The 23,083-nt window shown below is 47.4% G+C and overlaps 2 protein-coding genes across 2 annotated transcripts; one reads left to right on the forward strand and one right to left on the reverse strand.

Annotated features, from left to right (window-relative positions):
* The first annotated feature begins 209 nt into the window (after positions 1–209).
* On the forward strand, positions 210–5,882 carry prss35 (serine protease 35). Its single transcript, XM_056602504.1, has 2 exons — positions 210–424; positions 2,569–5,882. Exon 2 carries the CDS (start codon positions 2,588–2,590, stop codon positions 3,875–3,877), a length of 1,290 nt encoding a protein of 429 aa, XP_056458479.1. The 5' UTR covers positions 210–424; positions 2,569–2,587; the 3' UTR covers positions 3,878–5,882.
* A 1,896-nt stretch (positions 5,883–7,778) lies between these two features.
* LOC130391756 (clathrin coat assembly protein AP180-like) lies at positions 7,779–22,704 on the reverse strand. The gene is made up of 13 exons (XM_056602014.1): positions 22,673–22,704; positions 21,763–21,960; positions 20,958–21,052; positions 19,584–19,649; positions 16,678–16,818; positions 12,985–13,062; positions 12,244–12,456; positions 10,244–10,474; positions 9,637–9,655; positions 9,320–9,398; positions 8,979–9,053; positions 8,591–8,671; positions 7,779–7,856 (listed from the first exon to the last, which is right to left on the reverse strand). The coding sequence occupies exons 1-13, from the start codon at positions 22,702–22,704 to the stop codon at positions 7,779–7,781; spliced, it is 1,386 nt and encodes a 461-aa protein (XP_056457989.1).
* Positions 22,705–23,083: the final 379 nt, after the last annotated feature.

The following is a 23,083-nucleotide window of genomic DNA, read 5'->3' on the forward strand; positions in this document are numbered from 1 at the left end:
TGCGCCCACGGGCGCGCCGACGAGGGGACCTCCTAACTTCTAAATGGGCTGTTGCGCGCCGCTGACTTCGCCTAGTACAGCCTTCAGTGAAATTGTTTGGTCCCACCCATTTGTGAACAGCTTTTTTCGCTCATGGTGAAGAAAAAAAGCTTTTCCTTCCCCCCCCCCCCCCCCCCCCCCCCCCTCTCTCCTCCCTTCCTCAGCATCAAGTGCAGCCCAGGCGGACCGTCCTGGCTGCGACTTCTCCCAGCCTCTTTTCAACGCACTGAGGAGAAGGGCAGCATCAGCACCGCACCGAGCACAGGACGTCTGGGATGCAGTACTACTTTGTTTTACTTTCTTGAAAACGAACTGAAATATTTTTGTTTTGAAGACAAACAATAGAGAGCGGATTTTGGCGTATCCGTCAACCGGATGCAAGCAGGTATGATGAAGTCTTCTTGTTGTCCGACTTCTTGGAAGAGCAGCGGGAAAAAGGTCCATCTCTTTGGATTGGCATTGAAATTTTCGGTGGATGTTTGGATATTTGCAGGATTTTCTCTTGCAGAAAATCCCGTTGTCAATACTGGCCACGGTTGTCTTTTGAAGACTTACTTATTTTGGAATGGAATAAGTTCAGCGACATTTTGCAAAGTTTGCCTATAGTTTGCAGAGACAGGCTTATGAGTAGGGAATGTACCAATGTCAATTGTGACAATTTTTTACAAACTAAGATAAAATGTTGTAGAAATGTCCCTGGAATCAACTTCATTCAATTATTCAAACTAAGTTGCGTTTAGTTTGAATAATATAGCAACACATTAACAGTTTTTCATTATATGCATCAATGGAGAAAATCGATGGAAGACAATTCAGGATCAATTGCGTCCATTGAATTAAATATACAATAATGCTAGTTTATGAGGGATAACCAATTCTATTTGATGACGAGATTTGCAGACATTGATACACATATTTTATTCTGTTAACCCACATTGATAAAACAGGCAAACAAATCACTTAAAATGCTGTCCTGTTTAGATTAACTGAGTAAGTCCAGCACGACTATAAACTATTAACGAATTCAGCGTGTTGCAAGGCATTGATTAACGATGCTTTATTGAAAAAAAATATTGAACATTGAACTATAGTGCCATCTGTTGGTGATTCTGTAAATATCCTTAATGGTGTGGTAAATCTCTTGGATCTAGGATGGGCTTGCCAGTTTGGTTTGGAAACCAGCTTGATTCCTCATGGAAGGGTATCAGATGTAGCAGCTTAAATTAATATAAGGCCTTGTTTACATATGCTATAGTCACTGTGGCAATCGTAAAAATGTAGCAGTAATTGGGAAAAAGTTTTAAAATTGAAATGTGATTCTTAATCAATGGTATTGCTATAATGCATTAACTACCTTTAGTTCTATAGTATTTATACAATGCATTGTCGACCCTAAGCTCCCCAGGTATGAGGCAGATGGCAGTCTTTCTAGGGGTGAAGCATGAATGGTTTTCTCTGGCAGCGTCCTGCCGGTGAACCCTGGCTAGCCCACACTATTCAGCTACTATGACGTCTTCTTCGTCCTCCCTTAAGCAACTCCATGGCGCCACATTGTACCACGATTTAGGCTATACAGTTTCCATGGTTTCTAATTGTGGTTTTGGTTTGCTGTTATACTTTTTATTTATTAAGAATGGTCAGTGTGCTAAGTGGCAGGCCATTGCTGACCAATGCGGGAGACAGACAAAATGAGAAGCTTCGCTCTCTGTAGTCTGCTCAATGCTTTAACGCATCAGGCACAATCAGAGGATACGTTCTCATGAGCTGACGTTCACTGTAGCTAAACTGTGCTTTGATTGCCTGGCCATGCGGCCGGGAAGCTGCTCAGCGCTGAGAAACCAGATACGATGGTCATTGCTGAGAAGGTTAACCGCTGTGGAGAATGCTCCAAGCCACTGTCTCAGCCCAGCGAGGGGATCATCTTCTGCCCTGTTCCCGGACCACAGCTCAGGGAACCACTTCATAAATCCTCTCCAAACCGCAAAGTTAATGTATGCATTTCCAGAGAAGTGATGATCGTTTCACTTTTAACCATAGGCCTTTTGGAAGCAAGGCAGCCGTCTGGTTTTGTGCAGAAGACAATATAGCAGACCGGTGGAGAACATGCCTGGAACGTGCCGAGGGTTAAGCAGGAACCGCAGGATACTTGCTTGGCTGGCTTGTGGTTAATTTGTGGGAGAGCGTAGATGACTCCCCCTGGGCTTCCTTTGGTTGTGTCGAGCTCCATAGTGCAGTATACTCTACTCTGGTGTGTAGCGCCCTCTTGTGGACCAAAATCGTAGAGTACAGAAGCAGACAAATAAACTTCTTGCTCGGTAAACAATCCAATTAAAAATAATTAGGATCAGATCAGAATTATATATAAATAATGAATCCATAATGATATTGGAAATCAAAATACTGAAATGTAAAAAGCGAAAAGCAAAATGTCAGACGGATGCGAAAGTACGTTGACCAGTGTCAACTATGTGTCAGTGTGTCACTATGTCAACTCCTCCAACCCCCGCTGTTTTTCCTTCCTCATTTCAGAGCCAGGCCCACCTTAACAATGGGCCTCGTAACGCGGTCCCTCCTGGTCCCGTTGGCAGTGCTGGCTGTGGTGGTGGCAGCCTCGCTGGCAGAACAAGCCCCAGCAGAAGATGAGTACACCTGGCCACAGTGGGAGCTTCCCCTGGTGAGGACCAGGCGCACGGTGCCCCTCAGCAGCCCCAGCTTCTCCGCCCGCCCCCAGGCGGAGCTGAGCGCCACCTGCGGGATCGAGTGCCAGCGGCGCCTCCCCGAGCCCTCGCTGCTGGACCTGGAGCAGTTCCTCTCCTACGAGACGGTGTACGAGAACGGCACGCGCACCCTGACCTCCGTCAGCGTGCAGGGCCTCGACGCCCCCGCCCGGAACTCCTCCTCCCAACCCGCCTCCTCGGCCAAGTCCCGCCGCAAGCGCGAGGTGTACGGCATGGACACCCGCTTCACCATCGCCGACAAGCTGTACTCCACCAAGTACCCCTTCTCCACCACCGTCAAGATCTCCACCGGCTGCTCGGGGGTCCTGCTGTCGCCCAAGCACGTGCTGACGGCCGCCCACTGCATCCACGACGGGCGGGACTACCTCAGCGGGGCGCAGAAGCTCAGAGTGGGCATCCTGAAGGAGAAGTCCAGGAGAGGGAAGGGAGGCAAGGGAAAAGGAGGACGAGGAGGGAAGGGCAAGAGGAGGAAGGAGGAGGAGGGCAAAGACGAGGAGCAGCCCGAGGAGAACCAAGAGAAGGGGAAGAAGGGAAAGGGGAAGGGGAGGAAGAGCCGCAGTCGCCGCAGCGCCGACAAGGCGGACAAGCCCTCGTTCAAGTGGACCCGGGTCAAGCAGACTCAGGTCCCCAAGGGCTGGTTCAAAGGAGGCGCGTCCGAGGGGGTTGCGGCAGACTACGACTACGCGGTCCTGGAGCTGAAGAAGGCCCAGAAGGTGAAGCACATGGATCTGGGCGTGGTGCCCTCGGTGAAGAAGCTCCCGGCCAGCAGGATCCACTTCTCAGGCTTCGACGACGATCGGCCCGGCAACCTGGTGTACCGGTTCTGCTCAGTGTCGGAGGAGTCCAAGGACCTGCTGTACCAGTACTGCGACGCCGAGGCGGGCTCCAGCGGCTCCGGGGTCTACGTCCGCCTCAAGGAGCCCGGCAAGAAGAGGTGGAAGAGGAAGATCATCGGGGTGTTCACGGGCCACCGTTGGGTGGACGCCAACGGGAACGGGCAGCAGCAGGACTTCAACGTGGCCGTGAGGATTACACCGCTCAAGTATGCCCAGATCTGCTACTGGGTGCACGGGGACTCCAGCCAGTGCCGGGCCGCCTAAGGACACACACATTGGCCAGATACACATGTATACACACACATTTACAAACACTCTTACACACACACACACACACACACACACACTCAAAAGCAAACACAGACACATATTCAGGAAACACACATGCGTACAAATACGTATACAGAGACAAACACAAACACAAACAAACACGCCTCAAAAACCATTCACCAGACATCTCACTACGATCGGAGCACTCATAAAGAAAGCAGTGCTAGGTCACTTTACTGTCAATCTAAACTCCCTCAGCAGAAAAGGGGACTTGTCACACTAATTTACGGTATCAATATCAATATGTCACAGAAACCTGTATGCGTGTAGCACATGCAAGCAGACAACCCACGGCATCTACAGACCGACATTCAGAAAAACAAAGTGTCCCAAATGCGAACACATATGCGCTTACATTCACACATGCATCCCTTCACAGACACAAAGCCGCAAAGACTCCATGTTGACAATACCAGGAACTTGCAAACTCAACGGGTGCTAAGGCTTAGCAGCTCTTCTAATTTATTTAAACAAACAAAAAACTAAAAATATCATTATTATGTATTTACAGATAAATTAGGTGCCTTTTTTAAAAAATGTATATATTTAAATGTTATAAATTGCTCTATATTGGCAAATCCTCACATAACAGCAATGTTTCCAATAAAAGTTTTACTATTCTGCATTTTTTTGGTGGGGAGCATAATTCATACAAAGCAAATGCATTGGCCTTAACACAAGCCAACACAACAAGACCCAGGAAAATTTATTTTTTCTTATGAATTTACTATATTCAAATATTGAAAAGAGAAACGTTTTTATGATGATTTTTTATACTCGAAGTCCAGTGTTTTCTGTATATCTAGCTTTAAGCATATTTTTCTCTTCTTTGTTTGTTTTATCCGTTTTTGTTTGTCAACCACCTTTGAGACCATCATTTATATTTCTTTCCAAATAATTAAGTAAATATTCCCAGACTGGTTATGGTATGAAACTCATCACTTAGTCTCTGCTCCTGCAAAGAGGTGAACTGCGGATTCATTGTTGTTTCAGTGGTGCTTATCAAGATAAATGGTGCTAATGTTTAGTTTATTTGTTTATTAAGTGTTTTGGGGGAGAGTGTACTTGAGTAGACTTGTCAGATAATATTTACATTTTGGCTCCCTCATGTGGAGGTTTGTCACACAGCACTGTAAAACTCAATTTTCACATCAACTTTTTAGATTGCCGTATTAGGTATATAGTTAAACTAAATCCTATGGTCAAATTTAAAAAAAATCCCAGTGTGTGTTAAATTTCAACTCCTGTATTGTATAGGCTTAAGATATTGTTCAATGAAGTTCCATAATTCATTTTGATTTCCTAACAGTGTTGATGCAGAGTGAAACAGACCAACCATTAAACCAAGATTACAATATAGCTTGTTAATTTGTGTGTTCATGAACACCTTCTTGCCTAACGTCAAAGTTCTATATTTATTCATGGAAATTCGGTATATTATGAAATTCTATGTTTTGTTGACATTCTATGCACAAAGGATTGCAGGACAATGCAGCCTTTTATCTATGAACAAGATGGCGACTTTTAGCATCACTTTGAACTCCTGTCTCCCTCTTTCATCTCCTCTTCTCGTCTCAAATTAATATTTTCTATTCTCATTTCAAATAAATTGCAAAGCATTGCTCAGCAAATTAAATATACCTCTGGCTGGTTATTCCACTTGTTGCAATTGAAAGCAAACAACCTCTTACTACTAATCTAAAACGTCACTGTGTACGTTTTTCCATTTGCAGCTTGTAGTGGCTTGAGTTTTTGCTACAGTACATTCTTTAATAGCAATGCATTATTTCATATAATGTAATGGTTGGATCTTTCATGCCAGTCACTTTAACCTGCTTCCGTTACCTTTTTTAATTTTTTTAACAAATATTGCAGATTAATCAATTTAATTGTGCAATAGATAATTAATTGTGTGCACGGAAGGGGATTAGGGCCACAAGTGATTTTATTTTTTGAGTTCTGAGTTTATAATCAGAATTCTGAGAATAAAGCCAGAATTCTTACCATATAAAATCACTTGTGGCCCTAATCCTCTTCCGTCTACGTGACCCCTCGGCCCGAACCCGCAAAAACATACTTGAGTCCGATTTATTCGGTCAGCATGTGGTTCCCATCCTGTATGTCGCAAAGGGACTCTCATTGAACTTGGTTCCTTATAGGTAGCCTTTAAAGAACTTCCCTACTTAGCATGTGAGATGAAAATCAGATTTCGGACTAAATTGTCATTAGGAATAGTGAGCATCCGTGGGCAGTTTGTTCCGTCATCGGGTTTATTGCATTTCATAGGGCTTACATGCACTGGGTAGGGCCATCGTAAATAAAATAAACAAAATAAAACATAAAAATAGCATTTTTTCATCCCACCATTTAGTCATCCAATTGTCTTCCCACCAGTTGCTAAAATGGTCCATTGAAGTTACACAACAATACGCACACAAATGTTTATATTAACGGGGGTATATAAAGAGGTATACACCACAGGACTTGGTACTCGCTGGTAATACACAGCCATTCAAACACAGGTCAACGCCAAGAACAAAGTTGGGTCTATTGAAAAGTTCATGGAACTGTGACACACTGTGCATGAGGATGATTCGTTTGAAGCCCCTACCCCCTCCCGAAGAGTCCCACAATACACAGCGTTTCACTGGTTCACTGTTACTGACGACGGCTGGACAGAAGCAGGACCAGGGGGTTCAAAGAAACATGTAGAAAAGGAAAGGGGTACCTGATGGCTCATCAATCTGCTGTGTCCTTTCTTCAACGCATCCAATCACACGCACCATGACCAGTTAAGAGCCATTTTTCTTTAAAGCACATACAATGGTTATGGATAAAACAAAAACGATGTCATGGACAGTATAAAAAATGGCAAGTTGTGTGTGAGTGTAGATGAGTCACACGGGTCAGTTGTTCACATGGCAACCGTGATCCAATTGACCGGCGTGAATGAGTTATTCTATATTGTTTTGAAGAGATTATATGTTGAGGAAATATGTTGAGGATAAATACCAATGTTAGTGAATATTAACAATATGTGATACTAAAAAAAAGACACGACAAATCATGGAGCACAATATTGACCGAAACATTTTAAAGGCTGTGGATGAAAAATAACAAATGGATGAAACATACAATTATCTTGTACAATTAGCTTTAGAAGCCCATAAATGTTTCTTACTATACAGATACCATCTATCAGGATTCATATTTGTCACTTAATTCTCCCAAACAATGACAGAAAATCAGATAATTCTCACAAGATTTCATAAATTCCTATCGGATCACATGTATATTTCTTCTCCACAGACATACAGAATACAGACACAATCCTTACATTTGTCAGAGAAATGTATGTACATCAAAAAAGACCCTTTTGTAAACGACACACTACACGTTTTGTTTGTTGGTCTGTTCTGCTGTTTGTTTCCAAACGAATGTGAGTTTTTTTTTTCGTTTTTTTTACCATTGCCCAAGAAGAGCAGGAAAAGGAAAAGAGTTGCCCTCACATTCGCAAAGTACGCAGAGTTAGACGGGATTATGGGTGGGGTTTAGGACACATGACGCACATCCGAACCAAATTCAAACGGCAAACACTGGTAACGAAGAATCAGAAAACACACACTCCTTAACCTTCTCTCAGTTACTTTTGTATATATTTTTTCTGTGTTTTCTCAGCTTTGGCTTAGACCAAGGATTATTACATTGACATAAGCACACGCTTGTAGTTTAGTATTTTTTTCTCCATCTTTTATATATAGATAAACCGCTAGTGTTCACTTTCACATTTTGTGCTACGACATCACACTGGAATGAGGGAGGGGTAGGGCTGGGGTCAGGGGGATACCGGGCCGGGGATGAAGAAAAGGGTTTTTAAGAAGCTAAAGGGGATGTTGGGGGGGGTCTCTGGTATCTTGGGATTAACAGCGACACCCGGCAAACGGGATGAGAGCTCAGTCTGCTCCCCAAACAGCAGTATCTAAAAGAGAGAGGGAGAGATACAGTCATTCAAACTGTTGATTTAAAGGTGGTCTAGGTGAGATTTATTATTTGAGTGAAACGCCGTAGAAATGCCGTAGCAATCCATCGGCTATTAGTGAGTGCATGCTCCGTTAGAATTACTCCCTATCTGAGAGTGGAGAGGTGTTCTTTGGGGTGGGGTTGCCGTCCAAAACTTGCTAACTCTTTTCGGCCCTCTCTCTTTTCAAATCTTCTCTACATGACCTTTATTATTCTTATCTTCTGTTGAAAACCAAAGGTCCTGACTGTGCTCAGCACCCACCTGGGGCTTTATAAGAAGTCTTTGAGGTCCAGTTCTGCCAGAGGGTCCTTGGGTTTCTTGGGACTTAGGCCGGCAGGTCCTTGAGAAATCTGCTTGATAGAGAGAGCAAACGACTAGTGGTTATGATCAATAAAAAATACACACTATGTATAATATAACTGCACAGTGTAAAGTCCTATAAAATCTGTAGTGTATATGTAGGCCGTTACATGTAGTGTGTGTGTCTGTGTGTGTGTGTGTGTGTGTGCGTGTCTGTACGTGTGTGTGTGTGTGTGTGTGTGTGTGTGTGTGTGTGCGCGCGCGCGTGCGCGTGCGTGTGCGTGTGCGTGTGTGTGTGTGTTTGTGTGTGTGTGTGTGTGGTTTACCGGAGCCCCTGGTGCCGAGGCCATGCCAGTGAAGGGTGGTCTCATCATGGGCTGGCCCATCATCGTCTGACCCATCATGGGCTGGAGCGGAAGAACAGAAACCATCAGACTTTCAGCTACAGAAACTCTAGAGCAGTTGGCCCATTTCCACAAGGGGGCGCCACAGAGTTGCCCTGAGGAGGCTAGGAATTGTAACTTTGATAAAGATACTGAATGCATACAAAAAACGAATTAACATTCTATCATTTGGCCGACACATATATCATACAACTTATCAGTGAGGAGAAAAAACACAAAAAACACTGATGAAGGTGAAACATGTATTGAAGGCAGGAAGAACCTCTGGTTATGGTTTACAAAAATGCTTCATTATATCATAAATGCTCACCATGCCATAACCAGGCTGTGAGCCAAGCGGTGGTCCCATGGCTCCAGCAGGGGGCGCTGCAGAGGTGGCACCGGCCTAGGATTCCAAGGAAGAAGAGACATTAACAATACTCCATTTTAAAATACAGACTACATTCAGACTACTTTTTTTAAAATACCCCGGTAATTATTTAATTATTATGTTCTTTCATTATGGTGCGAAACCATGAAACATTTTCATTAGGTTTTTATAAAAAAAATTATATATAAAAAAAAAGATTGTCACTACAGAAAAAAAACAACCACAACTAAAATGTTACTATCCACTATGAATAATATCTAGAGTGAAATGCGGGCTCATACCAACGGGGCTGCAGGTGTACCCCAGCTGGAAGGGGCGACCTTGGGGGTCCAGTTGGCCCCTCCTGTGAGTTTCTTCTCACTGTTTGGGTCCCTGGAAGGAGAACCATTTAGCCAAGCTGTGTCAAATGGTGGAGCCTTACTGTACATCAAGGAGCTATGGATCACTGTGTACAAGATTCCAGAGTTGTTTTCATCAAAGGACCAATAAAACACAGGGTAGTTGCATTGAAATTATTACAGTATATAATTCCATTAATTACTAAAGCTACTTGATCAAAAAATCAAAAAAACACACGCAAAACAACACATTAACTTACCTTTTCTTCATTCCGAGGTCTGCATAATAAAAAATAGAAACAGGGATCAACCGAAGACAACCAACAACTGGCCAACTCTGGTTTTGTTTGTTGGTTTATTTCAGTTACATATCAGTTACATTTCCCATTACTGCCTCTCCACACTGCCTACCCCCAGGTCACCCACACTGCCTACCCCCAGGTCCTCCACACTGCCTACCCCCAGGTCCTCCACACTGCCTATCCCCAGTTCATCCACACTGCCTACCCCCAGGTCCTCCACACTGCCTACCCCCAGGTCACCCACACTGCTTACCCTCAGGTCCTCCACACTGCCTACCTCCAGGTCACCCACACTGCCTACCCCCAGGTCACCCACACTGCTTACCCCCAGGTCACCCACACTGCCTACCCCCAGGTCACCCACACTGCCTACCCCCAGGTCCTCCACACTGCCTACCCCCAGGTCCTCCACACTGCCTATCCCCAGGTCATCCACACTGCCTACCCCCAGGTCCTCCACACTGCCTACCCCCAGGTCATCCACACTTCCTATCCCCAGGTCCTCCACACTGCCTACCCCCAGATCCTCCACACTGCCTACCCCCAGGTCATCCACACTGCCTACCTCCCACAAGGTTGGCCAGGGACGAGTCCAGGTCCCCTACGATGGTTTTAGTAGGTGGAGGCGTCGGTGGGGGGGCCGCCGACATGCCCATGCCCATGCCCATGCCCATGCCCATACCCATGCCCGAGACGGGGGTCCCGAGGCTGCCTGACACGCTCCCACCCCCGGTGCTGCCCCCGGTGCTCTGGGGTGTTATGGCGGGCATCAGCAGGTCACCTATTCCACCAAACACTTAGGAGGACAGGAAGGACAAGCATGAAATACAAGGAGGCATGGAGGTACAGAGAAGTAACCCCTATAAAGAACAACACCGGTCTTGCAGATTATACCATTGAAACCATCGCTCAAGGCTTCACCAAGACTTCTTTTACCAATGTTATTACTCTTTAGCACATTTAGCCTGAGCGGGCATTTAACATGCATGCGCCAGTCTTGAGAGTATACAACCTCAGTGGCACTTTTGTCTTTTTTAATAAGTTGTTTCGTAAAGTACTTGAATTGTAATTCGCTGTCCTATTGTCCACCAATTCTCAGACTGACATTCATACATAAACGTAGACAATTATATCGGTAGATCACTGATTTAGTGAAGCCAGGAGAAACAGCTACGATGGTTCCATCCCCCAAACTGATGGTCCTGTAAGCAGGGTAGAACAGGGGTAGGACCAGGCTGCGCTTTAGGTAAGGGGGTCAAATGTCCACGCTACACAGCCCCACCAAGTCGGCTACACACTGCATGCGGCATTTACATGAGGGAAGGGGGGGACACACAAAAAATGACTGCAATGCCATTTGTCTGGTATCCATGAGAGAGCACGATTCAATCTGTGAGTCATTCCCTGAATAGGTTGGGGGGCAAATGAGGAAGAGCAGTGCAGCCTGTCTCATGCATCTGAAGGAAGGGAGGGGAATGCAGTCATACATGCCAAACAGGGCTACAAATACTTGCTTAAAAGGAATATGGTTCCGTATGTGTGTCTGTGTGTGGTCTAGCTTAAAGTACCCATGCTGCACGTTCCATAGCGTTTGGGGGGCTGGGGGGGGGGGGGCATAGAAACTCACCCATTATATATTAGAAGTAAGCAAGCAAGCAGAAAGCCCTCAGCAGAGAGAGACAGAACAGAGGGGAGGGAGTGAGTGGTGGTGGGTGTACGGGGGGGGGGGTTGCAGCAGCAGAAGATGAAGAAGAAGAAGAAGAAGAAGAAGAAGAAGAAGAAGAGGAAGAAAGGCAGATTTGAGTTACATATGTGGAGCAAGAAAATAAGCAGAGCGGGCCGTTTGTTGGCCAGCGAGAAGGGGGAGAGAGAGTTGATCGACAGATCCGCAGATCAGGAGAGAATGGAATTGCGAGGGCTAGAATTATGGATCAATTCTATGGAGACAGAGTGAGAGAGATGGATAGAGAGCGATTGAGAGAAAGTGATGGAGGGAATGAGAAAGCAATGGAGTGAAAGCGATGTAGAAAGCCAGAGAGATGGGGAGAACGTTTGCGACTAAAGGGAGGCAGCAGCAGTAAGGCGTTAGCTTGCTGTGACCGTGGTCAGTGACCGTGGCTTGCCATGCTCTGAGGTAACGAGGACCCCTCGCACCACTCATGCGCAAAGAAAAAATGCAGTGAGTCAAGAGCAGAGCAACCGAACCGCTAGGCTAACAGACTACAGCTATGACAAAGCGCCAGAACCGCTAGGCTAACAGACCACGGCTAAGACAAAGCACCAGAACCGCTAGGCTAACAGACCACGACTAAGACAAAGCACCAGAACCGCTAGGCTAACAGACCACGGCTAAGACAAAGCGCCAGGCTTACTTTACAAACCAATTCACAGATGTAAAACACATTTAAAAATAGAAAGGCTTCAATGACTTTGGACTGAATACAACATTGGACTGAATAAATGTAATGCTATTCTACATATTGTGCCACAAAGGTGTTGTAACAGAATAATCGTTGATACAAATGAAGAAGAACATTTTTTCACGCTCATTAATCCTCCACTTACTCGAAGCATCAAAGCCACCAGAGGGCGCTGGAGCCATCGTGGGCTCCATGGTAGCTGCAGGTACCATGATGGGGACCACGGGAACTGAAGCTGGCATCGGGGGCGTGGGGGAAGGCAAGGAGCCCAGGGCCTCAAAACCAGACTCCAGGAGGTCGTTCTGGAGGGGGGCCAGGGCCGGAGCCAGGGCCGGGGCTAGGGTCAGGGCCGGGGCAGCTGTTGGCGCCAGACTGGGGGAGATCAGTCCTGGGTGAAGCCAATAGAAATATACATCAATAAATACAGTAATATATAACATTAAATAACAGACAGGCTTCAATCAGAAAGGTTGAGAAATCGAATCTGAAAAAGCAATGAATTACAGTCAGTAATAGGGTCAAATAAATGAGTATCCTAACATATTATAACTTATAACGATGATAACAAAGTATTACATGAGGATTTGGGATTAAAAATGACATATCCCGGCTAATAAGCAACTGTAATAGAAAGGTACTTCAACTGTACTACAACCAGATTACGATGAGCGCTCCAATTTGTGTTCCACGTGATGTTTGAGCGATCCAAACTTTAATTACAACACATTCTGAAAATGAATCAGACACGCAAGCGTAGCAGGCTCATGTTTACAGTAAAACCACAACCGGTAAAAAGTCTAAAAGTTCTAAAATCTAAAAGTTCGCAATCGCAGACTGACGGCTGAGAAGGAGCACCAGACTGACAGACTGACAGAAACACACACACCTCCCAGCAGGTCCACGGCTTCCACAGGGCCAGTGGGTGCTGAGCTGGGTGCTGCGTCGCTGGGACCGCTGAAGTCATCTGTAAGGGTCGTCCCGTTCGCCAGAGGGCCACATGGAGGGAGAAAAGGGGTTCAGAAGCAGTCAGCCTCGGGACTTTCCCACTGGGACAAGTGAGGGGGAACACCAGGTCGCACAGGGTGTGTTGTTGTACTGTGTGGCCACACACAGCCACTCCGCACAGTAGAGGAAAGTTTCAATCATGTGACCTGAAGTAGCCATAAAGGAAGTTCAAGCCCGCGGTCGTGGGAATCTTGACCAAACATTCTAGAATGACCAAGCAGCCATGTTGTTGTCATTGTTGTAATAGTGGTGAAAACATACCAAGATGGTGGCTTGGAATGTGCGTGACATCATGTGATATCGTCCTATACTATAAATGACCTGTACTTCTAATGTCTAAACTCTGCTCTGTTCTCTCTTACTATAGGAAGCTATCTACGAGCTGATCTGCTCCTGTCTAAATCACACTCTATTATCTCTCTATATACTACAGGGATCTATCTAAGGGGCGGTTAGGACACTACCTTCAATGACATCAACATCATCCCTGGTGATGGGGTACCTGTTCCGGTCCTAACAGCCAGACTACCGATAGGAGAACAATGCAAGTTGTAGAAGCGTAGAGAAAGGTGAAATTATCAATACAACGGTTAAGAAACAAATAATGGAGGAGAATAGATCAAATGGAGGATCCAGGCTTTGTGAGTAATTCTGCGTGTGAGTGCATGTGTGCGTGTGAGTGTGTTAATATCCATGTGTATCGGCATATGATTGTATGCATCCGATTGGCTGTGAGGTCATTTGACTTCTCGTCAGTGCCAGTACCCAGCAAGTCAATGACGGCTGCTGGCTCTGCTTTGGGTGGAGAGGGGACGTCTGGCAGTGGAGCTGGAGCAGGAGAGGCTGCAGGAGCTGCAGCAGTAGTAGGAGAGGAGGAGGAGGAGAAGGTATCTGGAGCCCGAGACCCAGAAGATGACGAGACAGGTAGAAGGATAGAGCGGTAAGGATTACTCAGAACAAGACAAATCCACGTTCATTCAAGTGGACGGATTCATTTGTGTCCTCTCTTGTTAGAACAAGCCGAGAGCAAAGGAAAGGCATCCTGCTCAGACAGGAGGTCACAAAAGAGGAAGGCATGCCTCTCTGTGCTACACAAGCACGCTACTCTGACACGCCTGACGTGATCCGGACAACCGCACGCACCGAGGACTAAACCTACACACAGAGATCCGCCATGCCAGGCCTTAACGTCCGGGTAAGCCCCCCCTTGCAGTGTGCAGAAGGAGGAAGGGGGGGGGAGGAAAGAGAGTAGTAGGGGAGGAAGCAGAGGCCTAAACTCACCCGTCACGATGTCCCCAGCCAGAGCGGGCTCCTCGGGCAGAGGAGAAGGCCCGCGAGACACGGCAGGGAGGTCTACAGCAGCCAGCGAAGGACAGGCAGTGGCAGTGCAAGGGAGGAGCAGCAGCAGCATAGGAGGAGGAAGAGTAAGAGGAGGAGGAGGAAGAAAAGGTGGAAGCATAGTAAAGGCGTTAGCGTAGACAGGGGGAAACGGGGGGACAGAGACAACAAGAGATTGAGACAGAGAGAGAGTTAGACATAGAAAGAGATCAACAGAGAGGAGAGAGTTATATGGATAGAGAGATACAGAGACAGAAAGAGGGACAGAGAGGGGAAAGAGACAGAGAGAGACAGAGAGAAACAGAAATTAAAGAGAGAGTAAGAGAGCCAGGGAAAGACAGAGAGACAGATAGGGAACGAGAGAGAGACAGAAAAGAGAGATAGACAGAGACAGAGGGACAGAAACAGAGACAGAGAGAGGGAGAGACAGAGACAGGGGAACAGATAGAGACAGAGACAAACAGAAAGGAGAGAGAGAGAGATCGATAGAAGCACAGACTGGAGAAGTTGCTCCTAGTGGCCGTGTGGGGGAGGGGAAGGGGAAGGGTTTGGCGTGCACAGTCACAGTTGTCATACCACAATGGACGGATCAAGACACATGCCGCCACGACTAACAAACGACATGAGAGACGACAGGGAGCAGTGAAGGTCCAGTGACCGATGGACGATAGGGGAGGGTTGCTCTTAGAGAAAGAGAGAGCGAGAGCGAGAGCGAGAGAGAGAGAGAGAGAGAGAGAGAGAGAGAGAGAGAGAGAGAGAGAGAGAGAGAGAGAGAGATAGAGAGAGATAGAGAGAGAGAAGTTAGAGCAAAATAAAGTGGAAAAGAGAGATAGATTGCACTACAGAAGAAAAGAGTCAGAGAAAGAGTGGAGCAGGTAAAGACCAAGTGCGAACAAAAGAGTGAGAGCAAGAACATGAGGTACAGAAAGGTGGTGGACATGGGCTCCTGTACCTGAACCAAACAGGTCTACGCTAGGTGTGGTAGCAGCTTTGGATTCAGCGCTCGGGCTTTGCTCAGGCATAGAATCAAACATATCTACAAACAAAGACACACAGGTCAGATTCCCAGGCCAAGTGCATTCAGGACATGATGGATAAGTAAGAAAAATAGACGGATGGAAAGGAATGCATATATGAACTAAAAACTCTCTCTGTCTTTGTCTGAGGTGCAAGGATTCATTTATTGTGGTGAGAAAATAAGGGAGCATCAGTTAAAGAGAAGGAAACCACTAAATTGCATTGGATGCCATGAGGCCCTCTGAGCAATCATTTAAAGATATTACTGATATCAAAATAAATTTGATTAAGCATAAAAAGGTTGAATAGCTTTTCACAGTAGTCACGCATTAATAGCTTGTCATGGTGTCACTGAAATATATATATATTTTTCTCATTTCTAAGTTATAGTGACACAAAATAAGCAGTATTACACATGGCCCTTGAAACTGAGTGGTATTCCCTTTAAGCGATGCACAGGCTCAGGCGAAGCACTACAAACTACCGCTAGCAGCTAGCAGTCCACGTGCCTACAACCACACCATCCAGAAGTCCGAGGCGAAGAAAGCATTGTTAGCGTGTTATTGGTCAACTGTTGTGAGAGACAACAGCTTCTTTCTTCGCCCAAACGTTGGACGGCGTGTGTGTTAGTTTGTTAGTTATCACGCGACCAATCAAATTAGGTTGTGTCACGTCTTTGGATAGGATATACATCACAAAGGTAGGATATAGGACAATGTCGTAATAACTGACCATGTCTGTGGCACCGATGTGTCCCACCGTTAAAACTCATGGTGGCTTCAACAATGTGTGAATATTTTCAGAATATTTCAAATAATTGGGTTCAGTTGCCGTCATGTGGCCAATTCAAGTGATCATGACGGAAACTCAAATCAAAACAGAAATGTAGGGATTTGGGTATGCGGGTTACCATAATCATCATCATCAGCATCATCACCATGTCATGGTCATAGTCAAAATGCAGGGCAATGCAGAGCGAGAGGCTTAATGAGAGCTAGAGAGAGAGAGGGAGAGAGAAAGAGAGAGAGAGAGAGAGAGAGCGGGAGAGCGACTTTACCACCAAAGATATCTAGAGCGGGTGCTGCTGCAGACTCTGTGGTGGTGTTGTGACTAGCGGTGGTGGTGGTTGTGGTGGTGGTGGTGGTGGAGGTGGTGGTAGAGGAGGAAGAAGAAGAAGATAAAGAAGGGGTGGGGGCCGCTGCGGGGGCCGGCGCCTCACTGGGGGCGGGGGTGACGACCACGGTGGCGACGGCGGTGGGCGTGGCGGGGGTCTCCGCGGACGGGGGGTCCGAAGGCCTCATGGCGAACAGGTCCATCTCTGGGGCCATGCTGGCACTGCCCTCGGTCGTGGCGAAGGGGTCTTCAGGCGGACGGAGGTGGGGGTTGGTAGGGGGTTAGGGTGGAGGGTAAGGGTGATGACCAGAGGAGGGGGGTGGGGGGGGGATAATTAACAATCATATAATTAAAAAAGGGAAAGCCCCCGATCCAGGGTTAGTTGGGAGGTAAAGTAAAAGGCTGCATCCCGCATTAACTTCTGTCCTGCAACCACAGGCTTGAACAGACAGAAAGGCACTCACACACACATACACACACGGACCCACGCACACACAGCCGCACCCACACACAGACACACACTCTTTTGATTACCAAATGTTAATCGTTTTTTTAACAAAAGGCTCTGTCTGAAGTCCAGCTTTTACAAATCGAATATTCCCATTTACATTTTGACCATTTCAATTACTGCAGTGCTCTCCTATTACGAACACTGTCTCAGGTTGCAGAACAAAGTTAATGTGGAGGCGTGTTAGATACAGGCAGCCCGGTAACCTTTGTGGTTATTCTGGCTTACACACGTTATGACATGAGTTATGTACAGGAGTTACATGAATTGTTATTGATTTAAAGAAGAACAAAAAAAAGATGGTTCCTCTGCCCTGCCCTCATACTTACACAACCAGGTCAAAGAGAGAAAGGACACAAATCATTGTCCTTAAATAAAGGAAAAGGCCTGAGCGATGATTATCCCTATCATCGTCTTCGGGGCTAGCTTGCGTTGGTATCGGATGGAGGCGGAGCTCCAGGAGAGTGTGGAACAGTCAGCAGCAGCTACTAATAGAAACTATTAGCATGCAAACTGTGTTTCCGTGTTCACCAGGTGAATGTCCCATGTTGGTAAATCACAGAGTGAGGGCTGCGGGGGGGGGGGGGGGGGGGGGGGGGGGCTGCGCGAGGATTCATGACAGACCCTATAGGGGGGGCAGGGGTTGGGGCGGGGGGTGTTTGGGGACGAAACAGTATCCTTCTGCCAGGACACACAGTCAGGGCAAAGGATCCCACTGTTTTCCTCAAATGTAAGCAAAGAAAGCTGGTACAAAACAGACTCCTGCCACTCATACACTCAGACACAGACGGACAGACTCACAAACACACACATACACAGACACACAGACACACACACACACACACACACACACACACACACACACACACACACACACACACACACACACACACACACACACACACACACACACACACACACACACACACACACACACACACACTGGCTGTTTTGTCACCCACCAGATCCACCGAAGGCATCGGCAGCAGGACCGGCGGCCGCAGCTGCAGGACCATCTCCTGGGGAGGGAGCAAATGCATCTATAGGTGGAGGAGGAGGAGGAGGTGGAGGAGGAGGAGGAGGAGGAGGTGGAGGAGAGGGGGAGAGGAGGAGGAGGTGGAGGAGAGGGGGAGAGGAGGAGGAGGTGGAGGAGGAGGTGGAGGAGGAGGAGGAGATGGAGGAGAATGATGGGAGGAGGAGGAGGTGGAGGAGGAGGAGGAGAATGATGGGAGGAGGAGGAGGAGGTGGAGGAGGAGAATGATGGGAGGTGGAGGTGGAGGAGGAGGAGGAGATGGAGGAGGACAATGAGAATGATGGGAAGAGGGGGGGGAAGATGGAGAAGGAAGAGGAGGTAAGGGTGGAGGAGCAGGAGGAGGAGGTGGAGGAGAGAGGAGATGGAGGAGGTGGAAGCGGGGAGAAGGAGGGGAAGGTGGAGGAGGAAGAGGAGGTGGGGGTTGAAGAGGGGAGGGGAATGATTGGAGGAGGGGGTGAAAGTGGAGAAGGAAGAGGAGGTGGGGTGGAGGAGCAGGAGATAGAGGTGGAGGAGCAGGAGATAGAGGTGGAGGAGCAGGAGATAGAGGTGGAGGAGCAGGAGGTAGAAGGGGGGTTCGGAGGAGGAGTAGGAGTGGCAATGACGCGGAGGAGGAGAGCGTGGATGGATGGTGGGTGGAGAAGGAGTTGGCGGGGAAGTGGAGAGTTTGAAAGGGGGTATGCATAATGAAACGCGAAAAGAAAAATGTACACAGCGACATTGGACAGAAGGAGATTAAGTATGAGGAAAATAAAAAGAGCAAGGATGGAAAATAGAAAACGCATGGACGCACGAGGGACAACACATAAAACGAAGAGGAACAATGAACGAATACAAAAAAGTCTGTGTTAGGAGGGAGAAAATTAAAGCATAGAATACAAGAAATATGCAGCCCATGTGGATCAATTCATAAGATCTGTCTGGTCTTAGGCTGGCGGGGCGTCGCTCTTTTGGAGAGTGACAGGGGCTGCATAATGCTGCATTCGATGAGCTTGTAAGTTGCCATGGAGGGAGGGGGAGATGGGGATGGACTCATCATTGTCACAAATGGTACTTTGTGACAGAGAAGGCGAACTGGGTTCAGCGATGAACAACAAAGCAAATAATAAAATCTCTCTTTGACGGCAAGCGCCGGCCTTTTCAGCGGAAAGTGCACAAGTGCATTTTTATCATCCTAATATTATTTTAACGTATTATAACAATATCCCCATTACTGCTGTAATTGGTGAGATTGATGACGTCAACACTTCACAAACTAGGCTACTCACCGCCATTGTATTTCCAGTATTTAATTCCTACGAAAAGGTTAAGCTTGACATGGGAAGCAGTAAATACCAGTAGAACACAATCTCATGCTTTCCTGTCCTATAACTGAGGACATAGCGTAGTCAGGCAGACAGCGAGCAACATCTGCAGCATGGGTTTGTGCCCGTGTCCGTCACGCCTGTATCTGTTGAACTACGACCCCACTGACCTCCAAACAGGTCCATGTCAGAGGTGGCAGAGGCTGGCGGGGGCAGGGTGGCCGGAGTGGGCGGGGCTAGTGCAGTGGGAGGGGCTGTCTTGGCAGGAGTAGCAGGAGCGGCGGCGGCAGCTACAGCCCCTGCGGAGGTGGAGGAGGAGGTGGTGGTGGTGGTGGTGGAGGGGGTGGTGGAGGGGGTGGTAGTGGCGGCGGGGGTGGTGGTAGCATCTCCGTCAGATGCACCGTCAGAAGCAGCCGCCGGAGTGGCTAAGCAGGCGAGAAGCGCAAACCCACCCCCGCAACCAAACACACCCACCCAACGACAACAGCCAGATCGTAACCACGGAACAGTGGGAAACAGACAGACAGGGAGAGAGAGAGGGAGAGGGAGAGGGAGAGGGAGAGGGAGAGGGAGAGGGAGAGGGAGAGGGAGAGGGAGAGAGAGAGAGAGAGAGAGGGAGAGAGAGGGACGCAGAGAAGGAGAGACAGACAGAGAGGGAGAGAGTGAGAGACAGAAACAGAGAGCAAGAGAGAGGGAGAAAGAGAGTCAAAGACACGTACAAAAGGGACAAGGAGAGGAATAGTGAAAGGAAGGGAGGATAAGAAGGAGGATATAAGAGAAAGAGAAGAGGTGTCAAAGCGATGACAAAGTGAGAGGAATAACGATGCACTCGTATATCCCAAGAGCATAAAGACAAATGAAAAGGATTCCAGGGAACTGACTCAAACCATTGAGCAGGGCAGCTCTACCCACAATATACTGCTGCGACCTGAGAACGGAAACAAGTTGGTATGCCAACAAGTAGTTCTTAGTCATCCCTCCTATTTATACTGCAGAAGGAAATTGTTCACACTCACCCCCTGCCAGGAGATCTGCAGAGAGGGGGAGAGGGAGAGAGAGAGAGAGAGAGAGAGAGAGGGGGGGGGGGGGGGAAGATGAGAGACAGAGAGAGATGGAGAGATGAGAGACAGAGATGATTCATGGTGGGCACACAGAGGATCCAATCAATAGTTTTCATGGTGCCAACATGACAAAGCTCTGCCCTCCTGAAGTCAGACTCATAAGACTAAAAGGCCCATTATGGCTCAGGCCTGATGAGAAGCCTGGCCAAGAGCAATGGGGCCAGATAGGAGGGAATGCCAAACACGCACACACACACACACACACACACACACACACACACACACACACACACACACACACACACACACACACACACACACACACACACACACACACACACACACACACACACACACACGCTCACAAAAGTCTACAACAAAGTTAGTGTCATTCCAAGGGTTTGTTTAAAAGATCTATAATGAAACCATTTGTGATATTAAACAGCTAGTCCTATGGCCCGGAGCCCAGCCAGGGGGTCTCACCTCCCCAGGCTGTAGTAGAGGAGCCAGCCGCAGCGCCCCCTGCTGCTGAGGAGGACATGGGATCCAGGTCCAGCAGGAAGCCATCATCCAGGACACTGGGGGGAGGGAGGGAGGGAGAGAGGGAGGGAGGGAGGGAGGGAGGGAGGAAGGGAGGGAGAGAGGGAGAGAGGGAGAGAGGGAGAGAGGGAGAGAGGGAGGGAGGCAGGCAGGAAGAGAGAGGGAGGAAGAATAATTTGATTAAAGGAGGAAGATGTGGGACTGAGTAAAATTAATAAATACTTAGGTATATTAAGTATTTAAATTATATTTAAAGCTGGGATATATGTTATATCTTGGCCCTTTTCCACAAATAAGAAAGATGCCTAGTCAATGGTGGCATCAGGGAAGACGATTTTAAGGGTTAGGGTTGGTGCAGAGATGGTGTGGGAGATTTGATAATGACAAGTGAGAGTCCTTAGCACAACAAAATTGGCATGAAGGAACCAATCGGTTTGTGGTCAATACATCAGGTTGGTCAATACATGATAACATTGGTCACCATGACAACAACAGGGAGGGATTATATCTCCCAGCTGTCCTGGGAACACTTTGGTCCCCCCAGGGTGAGCTGGTGGACGATAGTATCTACTATCCCCCCCAACCACCGAAGATGGATAACATCCATAACCATGGTGCCATTGTCACAAAGGCAGGAGCATTGGACCGACAGCAGGTTATCGTCCCGTTGTGTGAGGTCCTGATAGCGAGGGGACTCCTACTTGCTGCTGGTCGGGGCCAGGGCTGGAGGGGGGGCAGTGGGAGTCACGGCTGGTCGGTGGCCGGGTCGTGGGGGGGGTCCGGGGCGGGCCGGCGGGCCACCGGAGGCGGGTGGGCCCGCCGCTGAAGCAGCAGCAGCAGCAGCAGCAGCTGCAGCTGCAGCCGCAGCCGCCACGGGTCTGGGTGGAGCTGTGGCTGTAGGTGTAGCAGCAGCAGCCATCGGCGTGCCGTTGTTCTCTGTGGAATCCTGACAGAGAGAGATACAGGGAGAGAGAGAGAGAGATACACAGAGAAAGAGAGCGAGAGAGAGAGAGAGAGAGAGAGAGAGAGAGAGAGAGAGAGAGAGAGAGAGAGAGAGGAGAGAGAGAATCCCACCCATTCATCACTGTGGTGACCTACACAATTAACATCAATTGACAATCATAGGGGAACATTTGAAGTGTATGCGAAGAATAGGCGGCTTACCTTGTTTGGTGACCTGCCAAATAAAGGATAACAGTATAGTTAAAGTTGAACAGCTTATGATTTATTGTGGCTTTTATTGTTAAGGGAGGTAAAGAGGGGGGAAAAGTTAAATAAAGGGATTAAAGGTGCTGTAGGTAAGATTTAAGAGCTGTATTTTCGTGTAATCTGTTGCAATGGTATAGTCATCCCTCAGCTGCAACAGTGAGGATAATGCTCTGTGAGAATATCAGTTCTGGTTCAGTTCAGTTCATTTCTAATGGTCTTGGGAACCCATCTTTCCTGTCAATCACATTGGGGTTCACAGTAATCACTCTGCGTTATCCTCTCAAATGTGGGGAGAGATGAAGTGTATGATTTCTGGCTTGTTCATTTTCACAATCTTGCCCTCTGACGCTCGCCTCCACACTATTTCTCTCAAATCTTACCATCAGACCTTTAAGTGGCCAAATCACTTTGACAGATGACAGTACCACCGACTTAATGCAAAGCTTTACTTTCTGTACAGTTTCATGATCTCACGGAACATGCTCCCGGAGACTTTGTAGGAAGTTACGGCTATGGTCATGAAGTCAATGGCAACGATGAAGAGCTTTCAGTACATGTATGTGAAGGGAATGCATCGTAATATGTTAAGACATATTGCAGGGTTAATAAATGATGCACGTATCTTTTAAAAGCACAACAAAATATCAAACTCAAAAGAACATAGAAACTAAAGGGAACCTCTCGTTCTGTTTAGTCTTGATCTGTTGTCTTGACAACAGTCAACATTAAACAGCAATATGAGGACAAATTGCTTCCATGGATTAGAGTGAAAATGTTAACATGAAAGTACAATGTTAACGGGATCTTTAATAGGTTTCGTCATTCACAAACTTACTTGTCCTCTCTGAAGGTAGAAAAAA

The sequence above is a fragment of the Gadus chalcogrammus genome, chromosome 11 (genome assembly GCF_026213295.1).
Source record: "Gadus chalcogrammus isolate NIFS_2021 chromosome 11, NIFS_Gcha_1.0, whole genome shotgun sequence".
In the NCBI taxonomy this organism is placed as follows: Eukaryota; Metazoa; Chordata; class Actinopteri; order Gadiformes; family Gadidae; genus Gadus; species Gadus chalcogrammus.

Coding starts and splice junctions, on each gene's coding strand:
- LOC130391756 (XM_056602014.1), bottom strand. CDS start 22,704: ATGTTCCGTGAGATCATGAAACTGTACAGAAA. Junction 16,819..19,583: donor TGACATGGACCTGTTTGGAG/GTCAGTGGGGTC, acceptor GTCCGCCTGAAG/ACCCCTTCGCCACGACCGAG. Junction 9,054..9,319: donor GTACACCTGCAGCCCCGTTG/GTATGAGCCCGC, acceptor TTGGAATCCTAG/GCCGGTGCCACCTCTGCAGC.
- prss35 (XM_056602504.1), top strand. CDS start 2,588: ATGGGCCTCGTAACGCGGTCCCTCCTGGTCCCGTTGGCAGTGCTGGCT.